This window comes from Macaca fascicularis, chromosome 11 (assembly GCF_037993035.2).
Source record: "Macaca fascicularis isolate 582-1 chromosome 11, T2T-MFA8v1.1".
In the NCBI taxonomy this organism is placed as follows: domain Eukaryota; kingdom Metazoa; phylum Chordata; class Mammalia; order Primates; family Cercopithecidae; genus Macaca; species Macaca fascicularis.
This window is the reverse complement of record NC_088385.1, coordinates 137,464,139-137,480,457: the sequence shown is the minus strand read 5'-3', so window position 1 is coordinate 137,480,457 and position 16,319 is coordinate 137,464,139. Positions and strand designations below refer to the sequence as shown.

Here is a 16,319-nt window from a genome sequence, read left to right as displayed (position 1 = left end):
GTCTTTTAAACCACAGCTATTTCATTTTGAAAAGGGAATCTCCTTTATTCGCTAAACATCAACAAGTAGAAACACTTACTGGCCAGTTATAATAGATGTGACACAGCTTGTAAGTCAACCGCTGTATGTGGTCCGGCTTCAGGCCGCTGTTGTCATAGATGACGTTGTAATGTGTGGGAGAAACACTGCCACTTCTCACAGCCTGGCTCACAATAAAAAAATCATACCTGGAATTACAGAAAACACATGGATGTATTGAAAACTGAAACTAGGATGATTCCAGTTTCTGACAGTGAAAAGCTCTGTACTACTCTTCAGTGTAAGTTACCAGAGTAACCTCATCTCTTCTCACGCTGTAACGTGTTTCCTTGAAGTCCAGGCGCGTGTTATTCATGAACCATTTGGGACTGTTTATGTGTGAATGATGTTTATCGTAAAGATTATGATTTTGATTTTAAATATCTGTCATGATGCCTCCCAGCAGAACCAAGCTTTTCATATGGGTGGTAATAACTATGGCATACTTGGCTAGTTCCTGTTTTCTACTCCCACCCCCAAACCATGTGACTGAGCCTTCAGACTCCGGAAGCACAACCTGTGGGGCAGTGAGTCAGTCGAGCTTCAGGGACTGTTACTCCCCAAACATGCTTTTACCACGGAACCTTGTCCCCTCTTGCTGTTCCCATTGTTATTGAACAAAAATATAATTCATTTTAATTCCCAGGAATTTAATGCAAATCTTCAAGAGGAAGGGAACATGAAAGAATATAAACTAGTATAGGACCAAATGGAAGAACAAAAACCAAGCATAGCCATCCTTTGGGAATTGGTTCCAGGACCTCCTGAGGATACCCAAATCCTCGGATGCCCAGGTCCCTAACATAAAATGATGTTGTCTTTCTATAACCTCCCATATACTTGAAAGTATCATCTTTAGATTATAATTCCTAATACAATGCAAATGCTATGTAAATAGTTGTTTTACTGTATTGTTGAAGGAATAACGACAAGAAAAAGTCTGTACATGCTCAGTACAGACTTTTTTCCAAATAATTTTGAATCCATGGTTGCAGGACCTACAGATATAGAGAGCCGCCTGTAGTACAAAGATGAAGGAATACACATTAGATTTTTTTTTCATTTTCTTGGTACCAATAAAATATCAATCCAGAGATATTGTAATTTGACCCAATAAAGATTTAAGGAAATTAACCCTGCAATTTATTATGCCCATCGAAACTCGTGAAATCAGGACAGCAGAACTGATCTACAACAGACTGCACAGCTACTTTTTCAAAGAATGAGGAGTTAAGAAATGTTAAACGACTTGTTCAGAAAGAACAGAGAAATCACGCCAGGGCTGGACTCCAAGCCTGGCTTCCCGGCTTAGGCACAAACCATTTGCAGTGCTGGTGATTAGAGATGACTTTGGTGGTCATTAAGAGAGGGCTTCTCAGCGGCGACAAAAGCAAAAATTGACAAATGGGACCTAATTAAAGAGTGTCTGCACAGCAAAAGAAACCATCATCAGAGTGAACAGACAACCGACAGAAAGGGAGAAAATTTTCGCAATCTACCCATCTGACGAAAGTCTAATATCTAGAATCTACAAGGAACTTAAGCAAATTTACAAGAAAAAGAAGAAACATTACAAAGTGGGCAAAGGGCAAGAACAGACACTTCTCAAAAGAAGAAATTTATGTGTCCAAGAAATATACACAAAAAAGCTCAACATCACTGATTATTAGAGAAATGCAAATCAAAACCACAATAAGATATCATCTCACACCAGTCAGAATGATGATTAGTAAAAAGTCAAGAAAAAACAGATGGCAAGGCAGAGGAGAAACAGGAATGCTTTTACACTGTTGGTGGGAATGTAAATTAGTTCAACCATTGTGGAAGACAGTGTGGCAATTCCTCAAAGATCTAGAACCAGAAATACCATTTGACCCAGCAATTCCATCGCTGGGTATATACCCCAAAAAATATAAATAATTCTATTATAAAGATACATGCACATGTATGTTCATACAGCACTATTCACAATAGCAAAGACATGGAATCAACTCAAATGCCCATTAATGAGAGGCCGGATGAAGAAAATGCGGTATATGTACACCATGGAATACTATGTAGCCACACAAAGGAACAGATCATGCTCTCTGCAGGGACATGGATGATGCTGGAAGCCGTTATCCTCAGCAAACTGACGTGGGAACAGAAAACCTAACACCGCATGTTCTCACTTATAAGTGGAAGTTGAACAATGAGAACACATGAGCATGGACGGGAATAACACACACTGGGGCCTGCTGGGGGACAAGGGGGAGGAAGAGCATCAGGATAAATAGCTAAAGCATGTGGGGCTTAACACCCACGTGATGGGTTGGTAAGTGCAGTAAACCACCATGGCACACGTTTACCTACGTAACAAACCTGCATGTCCTGCACGTGTGTCTCGGAACTTAAAATAAAACTAAAAACAAAACAAAGAGTGGGCTTCTCCAGGTGTCCGAATTGCATCAGTAGTTGCTACATTTTAATAATATCTAGTGAAAACTCATGACTTTTTTTATACTTCATTATTCAACTGGGATTTTGCCCAATTTGTTTAAGGTAGTTACTATCTTCAGGCCAATGTCACATCTGCGCTTTGGTATTCATAGTAGTAGTAATGTTGGAAAGCATCGGGGGTCGTTTTGAATGGTGAAAGAGAATCCTGCAGAAATGAATTTGCTATGTTAATATCTTAGCCTTGTTTTGTCTTTCTAGCCAATTTTTTCCCAATAGGTTAGAATCCTTCTGAGCCAATGCCGTAACATCTGTCTGAGAAAAAGACAGAAATCCAAGATAATGTATTTCACAATAAAAATTTCTCTCCACTGTCAGATAACACAGCAGACTAGATAAGAGTAAACTCTGTATGCTATTATCCTTTTCCACCTAAAGTCACTATAGTTTTGCCTCATTCACCCAAGGTTCACACAGGAAAAGTGTTCCCCATGTCAACTTTGCATACAGGCCGAGACTATTCTGTTAAAGTCGCCTTCCTCACAAAGGTTCCAAAGCACCTACGTGTAAAAACAGAAGCTCTCCCAACGGTTTGCTCTCCTGAGGAGAGAGTTAACTTAGAATGACTGATGGGCTGCCATCACGAACGTGCTCACCGCATTGACACCACCTCCCACAAAAGGGTTTTTGAGGAACTCACTAAAAATGGAACAAGTTTTGGCTGGGCACGGTGGCTCATGCCTGTAATCCCAGCACTTTAGGAGGCTGAGGCCAGTGGATCACTTGAGGCCAGGAGTTTGAGACCAGCCTAGCCATCATGGTGAAACCTCGTCTCTACTAAAAATACAAAAATTAGTTTGGCATGGTGGTGCGTGCCTGTAATCCCGGCTATTCAGGAGACTAAGGCACGAGAATTCCTTGAACCCAGGAGGTAGAGGTTGCAGCGAGCTGAGATTGTGCTACTGCACTCCAACCTGGGGAACACTGCGACTCTGTCCCAAAAAAAGAGGGCCAAGTTTCCTGACTGTACCACTGAATCCTCCTCCTGTGCTACTAAGGCCATTTCCCAGTGCCCGCCAGTGCCCGCTGGAAGCTCCGGCTGGCATTCTGCTTTTCTCACGGTCGGTGAGTGCGGCTCCCGGCTGCACACAGCAGCTCGGCGCAGCAGCCACTTTTCTCATAAGCACCTCTGTCTCAGATAAAACTTCTTGACCTTTAGAAAACTAAGTGTATTACAAATCTAAACATTTTTTACTAGAAAACAGTCTGTGGATAGGTTATGTATTTAAAAAATACAAAAGCAATCTACAGAAGCAATTCTTAATCTCCACATATGTAGTAAATACCACAGAAAATAATCCTCTTCCCCCAACAAAAAACTGTACTTGGAAACCTCTGATCAGACGCTAGGAAACCATGGGCTTTATTAACTATGTTTGACCAAATTAGTTGAAAAAATTAATGTTTATAAAAAATATAAGAACAAAAGTAAACTGTATTAAAACTGGTAAAGCATAGGGGCCATGCTAAAGAAACCACCACCAAGGAGAAAACAAGCTTCAGCTCATCTCACGGAACTTACCATTCCGGTCTGGTAACCTCTACGTCAATGACTGTTCCAGGCAGTGGATTCTGAAGTCTTCCTCCAGACTGAGCGAAAAATCTGGCGTTCACTCTTTTCTTCACCACAATTACCGTTAGTCTAGGGCTTAAAAATGATGACAAATGTAACTACATTTAGCCAGTCATCTTTTCAGGGCACTCATTCATTCAGGTGTTCACATGCTCCGTGTAAACAGGGACACACCCCTCCTGGGGCGTATCACCTGTCCAGGTTGTGGAGAAGGATCAGGATTTTACTCTTGACAGGAGTAAAGACCAGGGATAAACGGTGAGAGGGAAACCAAACGGCACCTGTGTCCGGTGACACGCGGTCATGTAGATGGTTTATCCACAGACCAAACACGTTACATACCTATCACACCAAAATGTGAAACCCAGCATGTCTCCAAAATTCAGTTTATAACAGTCCTCAGTGGGCGTTTTCTACCATGTAGAAAATATAATACTAACTCTAGAATCTTTGCTAGGTAAGTGGATTTAAGTAGTGCTTTTCAAAATTACTGGTTCCCAATATATCAGGGGACACACACACACACACTCTCACACATACATACTACATATTCATATACCTTTTTCAGGAGTAGCTGCTTCATTTCATATTAGTGTTTCACTGGAGTCTCAAATGACATTTTGTGCAGACCCTAGGACAGCCCCATACTCCTTGGCCTACCACATGTCAGATGCATCCATACTAGAGGATGCCCTTTTCAGCCATCTGTCCCCACCTGGGTTCTTCAGGCGGCTCTCCTGTGTCACGGTTCATCAGGCTTCTTGGCCTGGACACATCTGTGCACGCTCAGCTGTCCTCGCTGGCAGATCCCTGGCCCTTCTGCCATGCCCTCTGACCCTGCTGAGAGCAGCCCTGCACTGTGTGGTCTGCTTGAGTACCTTTCACATCCTTCTCCACCCGCTCCTCCAGGCTCACTTCAAATCCTTCTGAAGCAGCCACACTTGTACACACATAATCCACATAGTTAATCCACGAATTAGAACAGGTAGTAATTAGAACAGCGCTGCCAGGTAGTAAGCACTAGATAAATATAATTATTAGCACCTCCATCTCCAATTACCACGTTAGTTCCTTAAGAGGGCAGATACACTTGATTTCCAGCACTGGGAAGCAGAGGGTTTTATGCAGTATGGACCTAAGTAATGTTTGACTCAGCAATTTTGCTGATGTTTTTCACTGAAAATTAAACAGGGCAAGAAACTCAGCGAGAGTACTTGAGTAAGCAGACGACATCCTCAGAAATGTCCCTCTCTGCCTATGTAGACTACTGCTGCCCAGCGACTGCCCGCTGTAACAGCTCTGAATATAACAAAACCGCAATGAACGTGTTGAAAAAATGTACAGCCTTCTGTTTCAAATGCCTCTGCCACTTACAGAGATTAAGTTCAGCATAGGGCCTTGTTAGAAAGTGATTACTATCTAGGACTTTATGATAGCATCCAAAACAAGTATCGGTCTTGGGAACAGAAGGACATAAGGTGGATAATATTAATCCTGTAACATCACAAGAAACAATTTAGCAAATATAGTAACAGAAAAGCAGGTCACAAATATGCTGGCATGACTTTCTGATTTGTTCTTGTATCAAACATTCTAAATCAGCTACCCTGTGATGCATCTCTATAAAAGCTTAAAAGCAACATTTCAATTTAAAAGCAAACATTGTGGTTCTAATGATAACTTTTTATCTATCTATCTATCTATCTATCTATCTATCTATCTATCTATCTATCTATTTTGAGAAGGAGTCTCGCTCTGTCGCCCAGGCTGGAGTGCAGTGGCGCAATCTCGGCTCGCTGCAAACTCCGCCTCCCGGGTTCACGCCATTCTCCTGCCTCAGCCTCCTGAGTAGCTGGGACTACAGGCGCCCGCCACCGCGCCCAGCTAATTTTTTGCATTTTTAGTGGAGACGGGGTTTCACCGTGTTAGCCAGGATGGTCTCCATCTCCTGACCTTGTGATCCACCCGCCTCGGCCTCCCAAAGTGGTGGGATTACAGGCGTGAGCCACCACGCCCGGCCAATGATAACTATTATACAAACATTGAAGTCCAAACTTTGCATTTTTTAAAAGTGAAGAATAATTCTCAGATATTCTACCTTTACATACAACTTGAAGGCTTTTCCCAAGAGAACTGTCTGCCATGTATTGAATACTGAATACTTACTGGATACTGTGTGAAGTGCATTACGTATATTTTCATTTACTCCTTTCAATGCCTCACTTAACTGTTCCCCTCTTCTACAAATGAAAGTAAAGCTGGGATTAACCGAACTCTGATTTTAAGACATACTGCTCTTTACCACTGATCTCTACTGCCACCAATTACCAGCACAGTTCACAGTGTGCCATCTACTTCACGCAACAGTGTGCTAAGAGTCAGCCCAAGCAGTCGGCTCAGGTTCTTCTTCCCTGCAACACTGTGTTCCCACCTGCTGACGGAGCCGGGCAGGTGCACCCAGCAGCTGCACCAGGCTCTACTCTGCACACTCGGGACGACTGTTCACAGGTACTCATTCACTAGGGTGGCAACCTCCTCTTCAAGAGCCGTTTCTGCCAGTCCTTCTGGGAATCAAACCCAAAGGACCCTAAGAAACAGAGATGACCCAGCAAGGCCAAGAGTATGTACTCCTAGTAGCCCATCAATTCAGCTCTAGGGAATGTGACGAACTTGCACAATGACCTCTATTCATCATTTCTTGACAATCTTCACTTCGGGTATGAGGAAATGACAATGAAGACTAGAAAACACTGTGTGTTCAAGTAGTAAATCACAGGAAAAAAAGAGTAGGAAAGAAGCAGTCCAAGTTAGATCCTTCTTTACTCCCTGTGACACACACCACACCATACCTCCCCACACAGACAGAAAGGTCAAGTCAGAGAACAGTATAAAATAAGGCTTAGAAAGCCTGAAAACAAAAAAGTATCATTATTTGACAAAATATAAGCATTAAGAGTCTTAAGGGAATAGGAAAGAACATTAACTTTCATTTGAAAAATATTTTAAAAATGCGTAGTCTTTTAATATGAAACACAACTATTTCAAAAAAGATAAAAACACTCCTGACTTTCTCTGAGACCTTCATGGCATCACATCTCATTTTAAGAAGCGTCTGGGATAAACACTCATTGTGTGGGGCCTTTTAGCATTGGCCAAAGATGACTCAGAAGGCCCTTAGTAGAAATCAGGAATGAGCTCTTGGTGCTTGTCCTTTTCCTACGTACCAGGTAAAATCAAGCCCCCGATGTGGCCAGTGGCTTTCTGAATCCCTCCTTTCTATAATGATACAAAGTGCTGAAATACAAGAATAATGGGTGTGTAATACGTATGTGCAAGCACACAAAACAGGATTCAAGATCTTCCAAATATCCTGAAAAGTTCAATCTTTAAATCTGTACTCTACTATGCACTTAGCCCTTAATACAACCATCCCTGATTTCAAATCACTCACAGATCTGATAAAGAGAAAGAGGACTAGTTAATGTAACTTATTAAAACGGCTATCTTGCAATGGTACACATTTTATTGACTCATAATGGCACTGATGGAAATGGTTGTAGGCGAGCAGAGGAAGACAAAAACCAATATGGGTTTCACAGGAAAACAAGTGCAGATCTGGATACTATCCTCGGCCATCCACATCGCTTACAGGGAGAAAGCAGAGGCCGGGAGTGGTGGCTTACGCCTGTTATCCTAACACTTTGGGAGGCCGAGGTGGTGGATAACCTGAGGGTGGGAGTTCAAGACCAGCCTGGCAAACATGGTGAAACCCTGTCTCTATGAAAAATATAAAAATTAGCCAGGTGTGGTGGTGCACACCTGTAATCCCAGCTACTCAGGAGGCTGGGGCCGGAGAATTGCTTGAACCTGGGAGGCGGAGGTTGCAGTGAGCTGAGATCGTGCCACTTCACTCCAGCCTGGGCAACAGAGTGAGACTCTGTCTCAAAAAAAAAAAAAAAAGGAGAAAGGAGAACCACCCCCTGCCCCATGAGACTAGATGCTCACCAATCACCTTACTGATCAAACACTAGTCAAGTCCACAAGGAAATGAAACAAGTATTCAGTAAGTTAAGACTGTCATGAACGCTGATTTCAATAGTGAATCCTGTGGATACCATTGGATGTACAGAATTATCAGATATCTGCGCTCCAAGGTCTTAGGTAAGAAGGCCGATCGATGATTGGTAATGGTGTCTTACCGTGCTACCCTGTGAAGGAATGACCCTCTATACTACCCCTCAACACAGCCTTCTCGTGAAAATTTTCCAATAGATTTCCCTCTGCCCTTCCCATTACCCCAAAGGCCCTACTGTCCCTATCAAGTTAGCTTCTCCCTTACCCTTTCATCTTGTGATGCTAATTTCAAAGATGTGCAGTTTTAGAAAAGGCTTTACAATTTTCATGCTTACTTGTAACCTCTACCAATGGATTTTAGACAATCCAAAAACTGTGGCACTTCGTAGTTCACCAGTGTTTTGAGCTGGCCGTCTCCTACGCCATCACGGTACACGATGATCCGGCTGGGCATGTACTCATTGCAGCTATTCCAAGCCCTCAGAGCCGCTGAAACAGGCCAGAGAAGTTTTACATCAATTCATGCCTACAACACAACTAGTCTGTTCTTCCCCAATTCTGGGCACATCAGTAACACAGTTGAGGGTAATTTCTGGAAGACCCCAGTTTAGACAGCAGAAAGGCAACCCCACAGGAGACTAACCTTGCAGGCAGACTTTGAGCCCATCTACCAGCTCCTGTCCTCTATCCTGAAATATGCAGCGTGAGAACCAGCTATTCAGAGAAAAACACAACCAGAATGAGAATGCAATTGTCTATCAATTTTTCCTTTCTGAATTATTCTATATTTATTTCACTCTTAACAATCTGTCATCTTTGTAACTGCCTTAAAGACATATGCTACCATCTCCAAATACTTCATAAAACCTTATACAGAGGGAGCAGGATACAGGAGATCCCGTATCAGCATCACAAACCGTGTCTGTTTTCATTACAAATCACTACCATGATTCCAGCTGCTGGGGAGAAAATAGGATTTAGTTAAATTTAAATACCCAGAGGTGCTGTCCAGGTTTACTACACCTAAATACACACAGAAGCACACTCATGGCTATGCTCTTGAGAAACCATTCATTGTAAGTTTCACTCTTCTAAAAGATAAAAGACCTTCAGCTCCATCCATCACCTCTAGCAAACTAATGCAGGAACAGAAAACCAAATACCACGGGTTTTCACTTGTAAGTGGGGGCTAAATGATGAGAACTCACGGGCACAAAGAGGACAACAGACACCAGGGCCTACTTGAGGGTGGAAGGTGGGAGGAGGGAGAGGAGCAGAAAAAAATAACTACTGGGTACTAGGCTTAGTACCTGAGTGATGAAATAACCTGAACAACAAACCCCAAGACATGAGTTTAGCTATGTAACAAACCTGCACACGTACCCCTGAAACTAAAAGTTAAAAATGATAAAAGACCTTGAAACATATCCATTACTAATGTCAACTACTAATGTGCCTTCAATTTTCATATATTACTATTCTTGGCAATTCCCTTAGTTCCAAGAAAAGCACTGAAAAATAATGTTATGTTGAAATACAAGTGACTGGGTAAACTGAAGTGGTTTTTCTACATGAAAATGTGAAACTACATTTCAGTGGCCAGTAAATATTATTAAACAAACACATTTTATTTTTATTTATTTATTTATTTATTTTTGAGACAGAGTTTCACTCTTATTGCCCAGGCTGGAATGCAGTAGCACGATCTTGGCTCACCACAATCTCCGCCTCCTGAGTTCAAGCGATTCTCCTGCCTCAGCTTCCTGAGTAGCGGGGATTACAGGCATACACCATGCCCGGCTAATTTTTTTTGTATTTTTAGTAGAGATGAGGTTTCTCCATGTTGGTCAGGCTGATCTCAAACTCCCAACCTCAAGTGATCTGCCCGCCTTAGCCTCCCAAAGTGCTGGGATTACAGGCCTGAGCCACCACACCCGGCCTAAACAAATACATTTTTAGAGAGTCACATTTAACAAGATGTACTTGCCAATACATATGACAAAGAAAAAATCTGAAATGCAGTTTGACTAATATAGGATGAAGGTCATTCAAGAGCTAGAGTAGGTCATTATTTTTCTTTGCTAAATTTGTTGCCATGTGTAATTGAGAAACTGGAAGGATAACAACGAAGAATGAACACTACTCCCGAACCTGCAGACCCCTGCTTTGTGTCCTCACTGCTACCCACAGTAGCCCAGTCTCACTCACCGGGTCATCCCTTCATTGATGCTGGCAACAAATCCTGCAATTGACCTCCGTCCAGCTGTGGTGTCATGGTAACAATCAATGCCAACGATCATCGCTAGCTTCAGCTTGAATACAAATGTGGTAATTTTAGATACAGCAGAGTACTAGCAACATTTAAAAAGTAAATCCACTTTCTTAAATACCAATTTTAAAACTGCATCTACCAATTAAATCAAACTCACGGGGATGTCCACCCTCCAAAGCTCTCCTCCCATCTTGCAATTCATCTGCAGGGCAATCTTTGTAGCAATGGCCATGACAGTTTGCTGTTTGCCTAAGGTTCGGGCCACCACACACTGACTTGGGGTAGGGCAATCTGTACACAGGTATTTTTTAATAGCATCATATTTGTCCTTCCGATTACTTGACAATAGACAGACAACCTAAAAACAAAGCGTCCTCGTTACAAAGAATCAGGAGACAGATGATTAAGAGTAAGGGAGAGGACAGGAAACTAAACTCACCTGTGGAGTATCAAGGTCAAGAACATGACCATTTATTTTACTGTTTACTGCAGCCACACAGCTAATCAGTAGGACATTAACAAATACTGCTCATCATGTTCAACTAAATAAATGCGTGTGAAGCAAATAAATCATGTTAAGCAAACTATGAGTCAAAACTGAATACTGTTTAAACTTGAGAGCTTAAATATGCTCTATGTAACCAGTGTGGAAAAATTTAGAGACAGAAAACAGGGTAATATAAGTTAGTGATAAGTGACAGGTAGACAAATCAAAGATTTTTTACAGTCTTAATTTACTCATGATTCACCTATGATCATCACTTGTAAGATTTAAAGCTCTGGATTGAGAATCTGATCAAACTATGAACTTTCACAGGAGGTCCATGGACAATTTTGGGGACAAACAGAGCGCCTGATCTAAATGTACCCCTGCCCCAATTCTGGGCATCCAAGTTTAACTTTCTGGAGTGTTTTGTTTTGTTTTTGAGACAGAGTTTTGCTCTTGTTGCCCAGGCTGGAGTGCAGTGGCGCAATCTCGGCTCACTGTAACCTCTGCCTCCTGGGTTCCACTGATTCTCCTGCCTCAGCCTCCTGAGTAGCTGGGACTACAGGTGCACACCACCACGCCTGGCTAATTTTTGTATTTTTAGTAGAGATGGGGTTTCACCATGTTGGCCAAGATGTTCTCAATCTCCTGGCTTGTGATCCGCCTGCATCGGCCTCCCAAAGTGCTGGGATTACAGGCATGAACCACCACGCCTGGCCTGAATCCAGCTTTTAACTCACTGTCATGTTCTCCAATTTATGTTCCCAGATTCTTCTCTTCCCTTTCTATAGTGCCCAGCAAAATAATTTTCCCACCTTGGGTGTTTCCGTTACCCAGGTAACATAATAGATATCTGCTTGTGGGATTTAAAGTGTGAGACGGAGGGCTAAAATAATAAACACATGAGAGGAAGCCAATGCATTTCTTAGGCTTACAGCAACACAGATGTATTGTTTACCATGAAATCTGTCTTTGCCAGCTCATTGCAATGTGGCTGTACGAAAACTCAACGGGGCAGAAGAAACTCGTCCTGGCACTCGCTGCCCCACAACGTGCTGCTGTCTTCAGAATGTTTCCCGTCAACTAGAAATGTACTTTCCATTTGTTTTAAAAAATAGCCAAGGATATACATGTCTAATAAAAATAATCAGTGAAATCGTTGAACTGATTATTCGCATGCATGTCATTTTCCCCTCCTACTTTACAATCATAATCACATAATAGTATAACTTATCATAAATTTCCTTACCACTTAAATTTTAATCTCATAGTGTTGTTCTATCTTTTGTAAGTTCCATGTTCCCTCAGCGGATCTGTGGCAATTTTATGCTACAGATATAAAAAGCAATAGGAAGGTACTGAACTTCTACGTCTCACCCACTACAGTCCCAGGCTACTATTACCTTTGTGTGTCAGTTTTCTAACAATCATCAACCAACTCTGCTAAAAATAAGGAGAACTGAAGTACTTGACTTGGAGATTTTATCAGGCAGGGCCCCACCAAAATAGATGGAATATTCAACCTGGACAAGTTGAGAGAACCTCAATAAAAGGACTACTTGTAAGACACCTTCCCCCACACCCAGGGGCTCACAGCAGCAAGAACAGAGCAGGGAACAGTGATGGGAACAGGACGTGGGGGTGGAGAGTGCGAAGAACCCGCTGCAGGGGTCATGGCCTTTGGCCCGGCTGTGCTTTCACTTCTGCAAAGTCAATGTCTAAGCCCTACTCTTTCTCTTCCACTAGGGACCAGGAAGTCTTGAGGCCACAATTCCAAGTTCTTGGACAAAGATTGAATGGAAAGGAGATTCTAGACCAAATGTGATTAAGATTTGGACAACTCCGGAGTTCCCTGACACTGAGTCTCACTCTATTTTGCTACATTACGCTGGATGTGTGGACTTAAAAAGAAAACTATGACACTGCATCTCATGTTTATAAAGGCTACATTCTAGATGCAAACTAAAAACAATAACCACATCAATCTGATAGAATTTCAGGGTGGGGAGGAGTGTTCGAGAAGAAATGTAAGTTAGAAAACTTTAAAGTTGAAAACTCTGCTAGGAAACACAAAGGCAAGTTTGAGAAAAGCGTGTCAGCAGTGTGTGCAGGGGTGTGTCTGAGAGAGGATGAGCAGGATGGCAGCCTGACTGCGTCTAAAGCACTGCCATGGTGAACAGGGCCAGGCTGTCGTCGTACAACATGTTGGTGCCTGGAACACAGAAGGCCCCGTTCTCAGCACTGGGGACACGACATGATCGAGGCAGATGGCCTTGCACTAGAAAGCAGTGTGCCAGAGTGACAGGCAGTTTCTAACCAACGATTTATAGAAAGCTGGACAAACAGTGAAGTCAAGACATACCTGACAGGCTAAAAAACTAGTTTGAGAAAAGGGGGGTAATTTTCCCTTGAATAATTCAAAAAGCTTACTGGGATTGGGAAAAACGAAGAGTTACCTCAGACTCACTGAGTTTCAGGAGCTGACTGGAAGCAGCAGCAGCAACAGTGATTAACACGTCCTGGGCTACTAGGGAGGGGCCGGGCATGACAATGCTATTAAACTTCAGAAGCGCTATGAGGGTTCACTACTATTATTACTACCACCCAGTTTGTTCAGAAAAGGAAATAAAGCCAGAAGCACTTGATGAAGAGCAGGCAAATGGCTGAGCCGAGATGTGAACCCAGGGGTTTGATTTCAGAGTTTACCCTCTTAATAACTGTGCTACAGATTACAACAAAAACGAAACCACAGCACACACTTGCTGCACGTCCCCACAATTTCAGATCATGGATGAAAACCACCCGTCATTCAGTGGCTGCCATCAGCTAATGTCCCCATCTCCAATTCCTAACCATCTGCACCTTCCCCACGCCCACGCTAGGCAGCGAGACTCTGGCAAACCGGCATATGGGCTCTTCGGGACTCAGTCCTCCCCTCCTGAGTCATCACTCACTCACCTGGATGGGTGGGTCAAGCACACACACAACATGTTTGCAGATAACAGGGGAAAGAGCTTAGGAGAGTGGTTGAATCTGTATCCTGACCCCTCGGGGTGATGTGGATGCCCGTGGAAGCTGACAAGCTGCTGAGTGTCACTCAGGGCTCCCTGCTCTCTGTGACCCTGCTCTTCCCATACCTGGCACTAGGCTGTCTGGGGAGCTTCCATGTAATTACACAACCATACGTCTATGTGTGCTGAACAACAGCTGATTTTGACTTTTGTGCTTTCCTGTACTTTCCAAATTTTCTAGACTAAGTAAAGCCTTTGAGTCTGAATAAATTAAAGATGGCTTTGTTTTTCTCCACTCCTTCCTCACCTTTTGCAATGTGTAAACCAAGCTCCCAGGTACACAACTAAAGCCAGCATTAGCTTAGCTACTTTATGGTTACAAAACATATTTTGTGCCTAGTTTGAGAACCTAATAACATTTGAAAAAAGAACCCCAAGTTCCAAGATGTACAAATGCCCCCTCTGAAAAAGCTCTTTCACTGAAAACTGCCTATATGTCAATTAGCTACTTACTATCTGGGTGTCTGTTGTGACCTTTTGCTGTAAGACTCTTAAGTAGGCTTCAGTTCTATCATCCACTTCAATCCTAGAATGAAAGTACACAATCCAACATTCAGACAAAGTAACGACAAATGGACCACGCATAAACACTTTCCTATGTAACACACGAAACATTTCTGTATAAAACATGAAATCAAACACCGAGACTAGCCATTCATTCAAAGGGCTGTTTCTAATACAAACAAGAGCAATAGTTGAAGCAGGTTTGAGAAACTGTCTGACTTGGTTGTTTCTTCCACCCATTCTTAGTTATTAAAATATATCTGTTTATCTACATTACAGGGAGCCATATCAAATCTTTCAATTAAATAACGTTGTTTGTATTTTTAATAGTTCCATCGCTCTCGAGTTCCCACCCCCTCCAAATGACTGCTAAGCAATTCTCAGAGCAGAAATGATTTGATTAACTTACATTATTGCTTTTTTCATTTGCATGCCCATGGCTGGTGTAACTTTAAACAGATTCTGTATCAATGAATTGGCTGCTTCATAATTTCTTCGCGTATAGATCAACAGCCAGTTATCTAGTGGCTTAACACTAATTAATGGTGCACCTCTTGTTTCTTTTGACCAATCTGCAAATTGTGGATTGTAATCAAACTAGAAGAGAGTTCAGACACACTGTAAATTCCATTGTAAGTTCTCAATCCTCAAGCCAAAAAGTCTTCAATAATTCTACCCCGGCATATTTTGAAACTTAGTGTACTACTCTCATACTTGAATTAAAGGGACAGAGAAAATGTCCTCGGAAGGGGCAGAGTCTAAAACATATCCAAAGGATGATGGCAATTTTATTTAAAATACACTCATACTGACAGCTGCTCCTCAAATGCTTACTTGGACCAGGTACTTCCCTAAGTGCTTCAGTTGCATTCTCCTTAATCTTTCAAAAATCTTACAAGTATAGCTACTCTTTTCTTCAGAACGAAAATGTTAAAAAATAAGGCTTTGAGAGTAAAGTAACTTGACTGAGGTGTTACATGCCACAAGCAAGCTACAAAAACATCTGACAGCAAGACAGACAGTGAAAGAAACACGAGGCACAGCACCCGAGTGCTGGTCATCACAGGGAGCAGCCCGGTGTCTTCTGTGTGTCCTGGCCACCTCCCTGACTGGCCTCATGCAGGGGATAGCATAAACGATGCAACCAGAATATTAAGTTACATTGTGAGATCACTGTTCACAGTACATTTCAAAGGCAGGAAGGACACCATTTTCTACAAAAAAAAAAAAAAAAAAAAAAAAAATTAAAAATGTTGGCACTTTACAGTGCTTTAATTACACTAAAAATATTTTTAGAATACTTGCTTTTCCTTTTCTGAAAACAAAACATAAAAGGTATCATAATAATACATTATCTCTATAAACAAATGGTCCAGGCCAATCAAATCAGGGATTTTCCATCATTTTCATGGCAGTCAAAATACCAACCCAAGCAGATAGTTAGGATTCTACACTTTAGCTCAAGTTATTGAAAAAAATAATAATAAAAAAATATCAAACCGCTTTTTAGCTAAGTCTTACAGATTATTTTTGAGGACCAAGCTACAGGCTCCACATTCTCTAGGGCTTCCACGTTTTCTCCTCCTGGGGTGTACCTATTTCTGAGGTCCTGGGCTGCTCACGTGGGTTGATAGAGAGTGGATGTGGAAGGGGAGAAGAGAAAGGTGAGGAAAAGATCATTCTGGCATGGAATTAAGTTATTCCCACTTGCTTTATTGTGATCTGACCCAAGTCTCACTTGATTGTCAACTTTAAAAACTGCCT

The 16,319-nt window shown here is 42.1% G+C and overlaps 1 protein-coding gene across 6 annotated transcripts in view; it reads right to left on the bottom strand.

Moving 5' to 3' along the window:
• The window catches only part of PIWIL1 (piwi like RNA-mediated gene silencing 1), a 72,322-nt gene that overhangs the window by 38,587 nt on the left and 17,416 nt on the right, over nucleotides 1–16,319 (bottom strand). For 3 of the 6 annotated variants that reach the window (XM_065525071.1, XM_045366338.2, XM_074008422.1), the window contains 8 exons: nucleotides 14,965–15,152; nucleotides 14,505–14,577; nucleotides 10,651–10,851; nucleotides 10,430–10,533; nucleotides 8,865–8,935; nucleotides 8,557–8,710; nucleotides 4,097–4,222; nucleotides 80–227 (listed from right to left, as the gene is read on the bottom strand). In XM_065525071.1, coding sequence (XP_065381143.1) covers nucleotides 80–227; nucleotides 4,097–4,222; nucleotides 8,557–8,710; nucleotides 8,865–8,935; nucleotides 10,430–10,533; nucleotides 10,651–10,851; nucleotides 14,505–14,577; nucleotides 14,965–15,152 — 1,065 coding nt within the window. Of the gene's footprint in view, nucleotides 1–79; nucleotides 228–4,096; nucleotides 4,223–8,556; nucleotides 8,711–8,864; nucleotides 8,936–10,429; nucleotides 10,534–10,650; nucleotides 10,852–14,504; nucleotides 14,578–14,964; nucleotides 15,153–15,636; nucleotides 15,770–16,076; nucleotides 16,170–16,319 lie in introns of those variants that run through there. The other 3 variants (XM_045366339.2, XM_065525072.1, XM_074008424.1) reach the window with 3 other exon arrangements.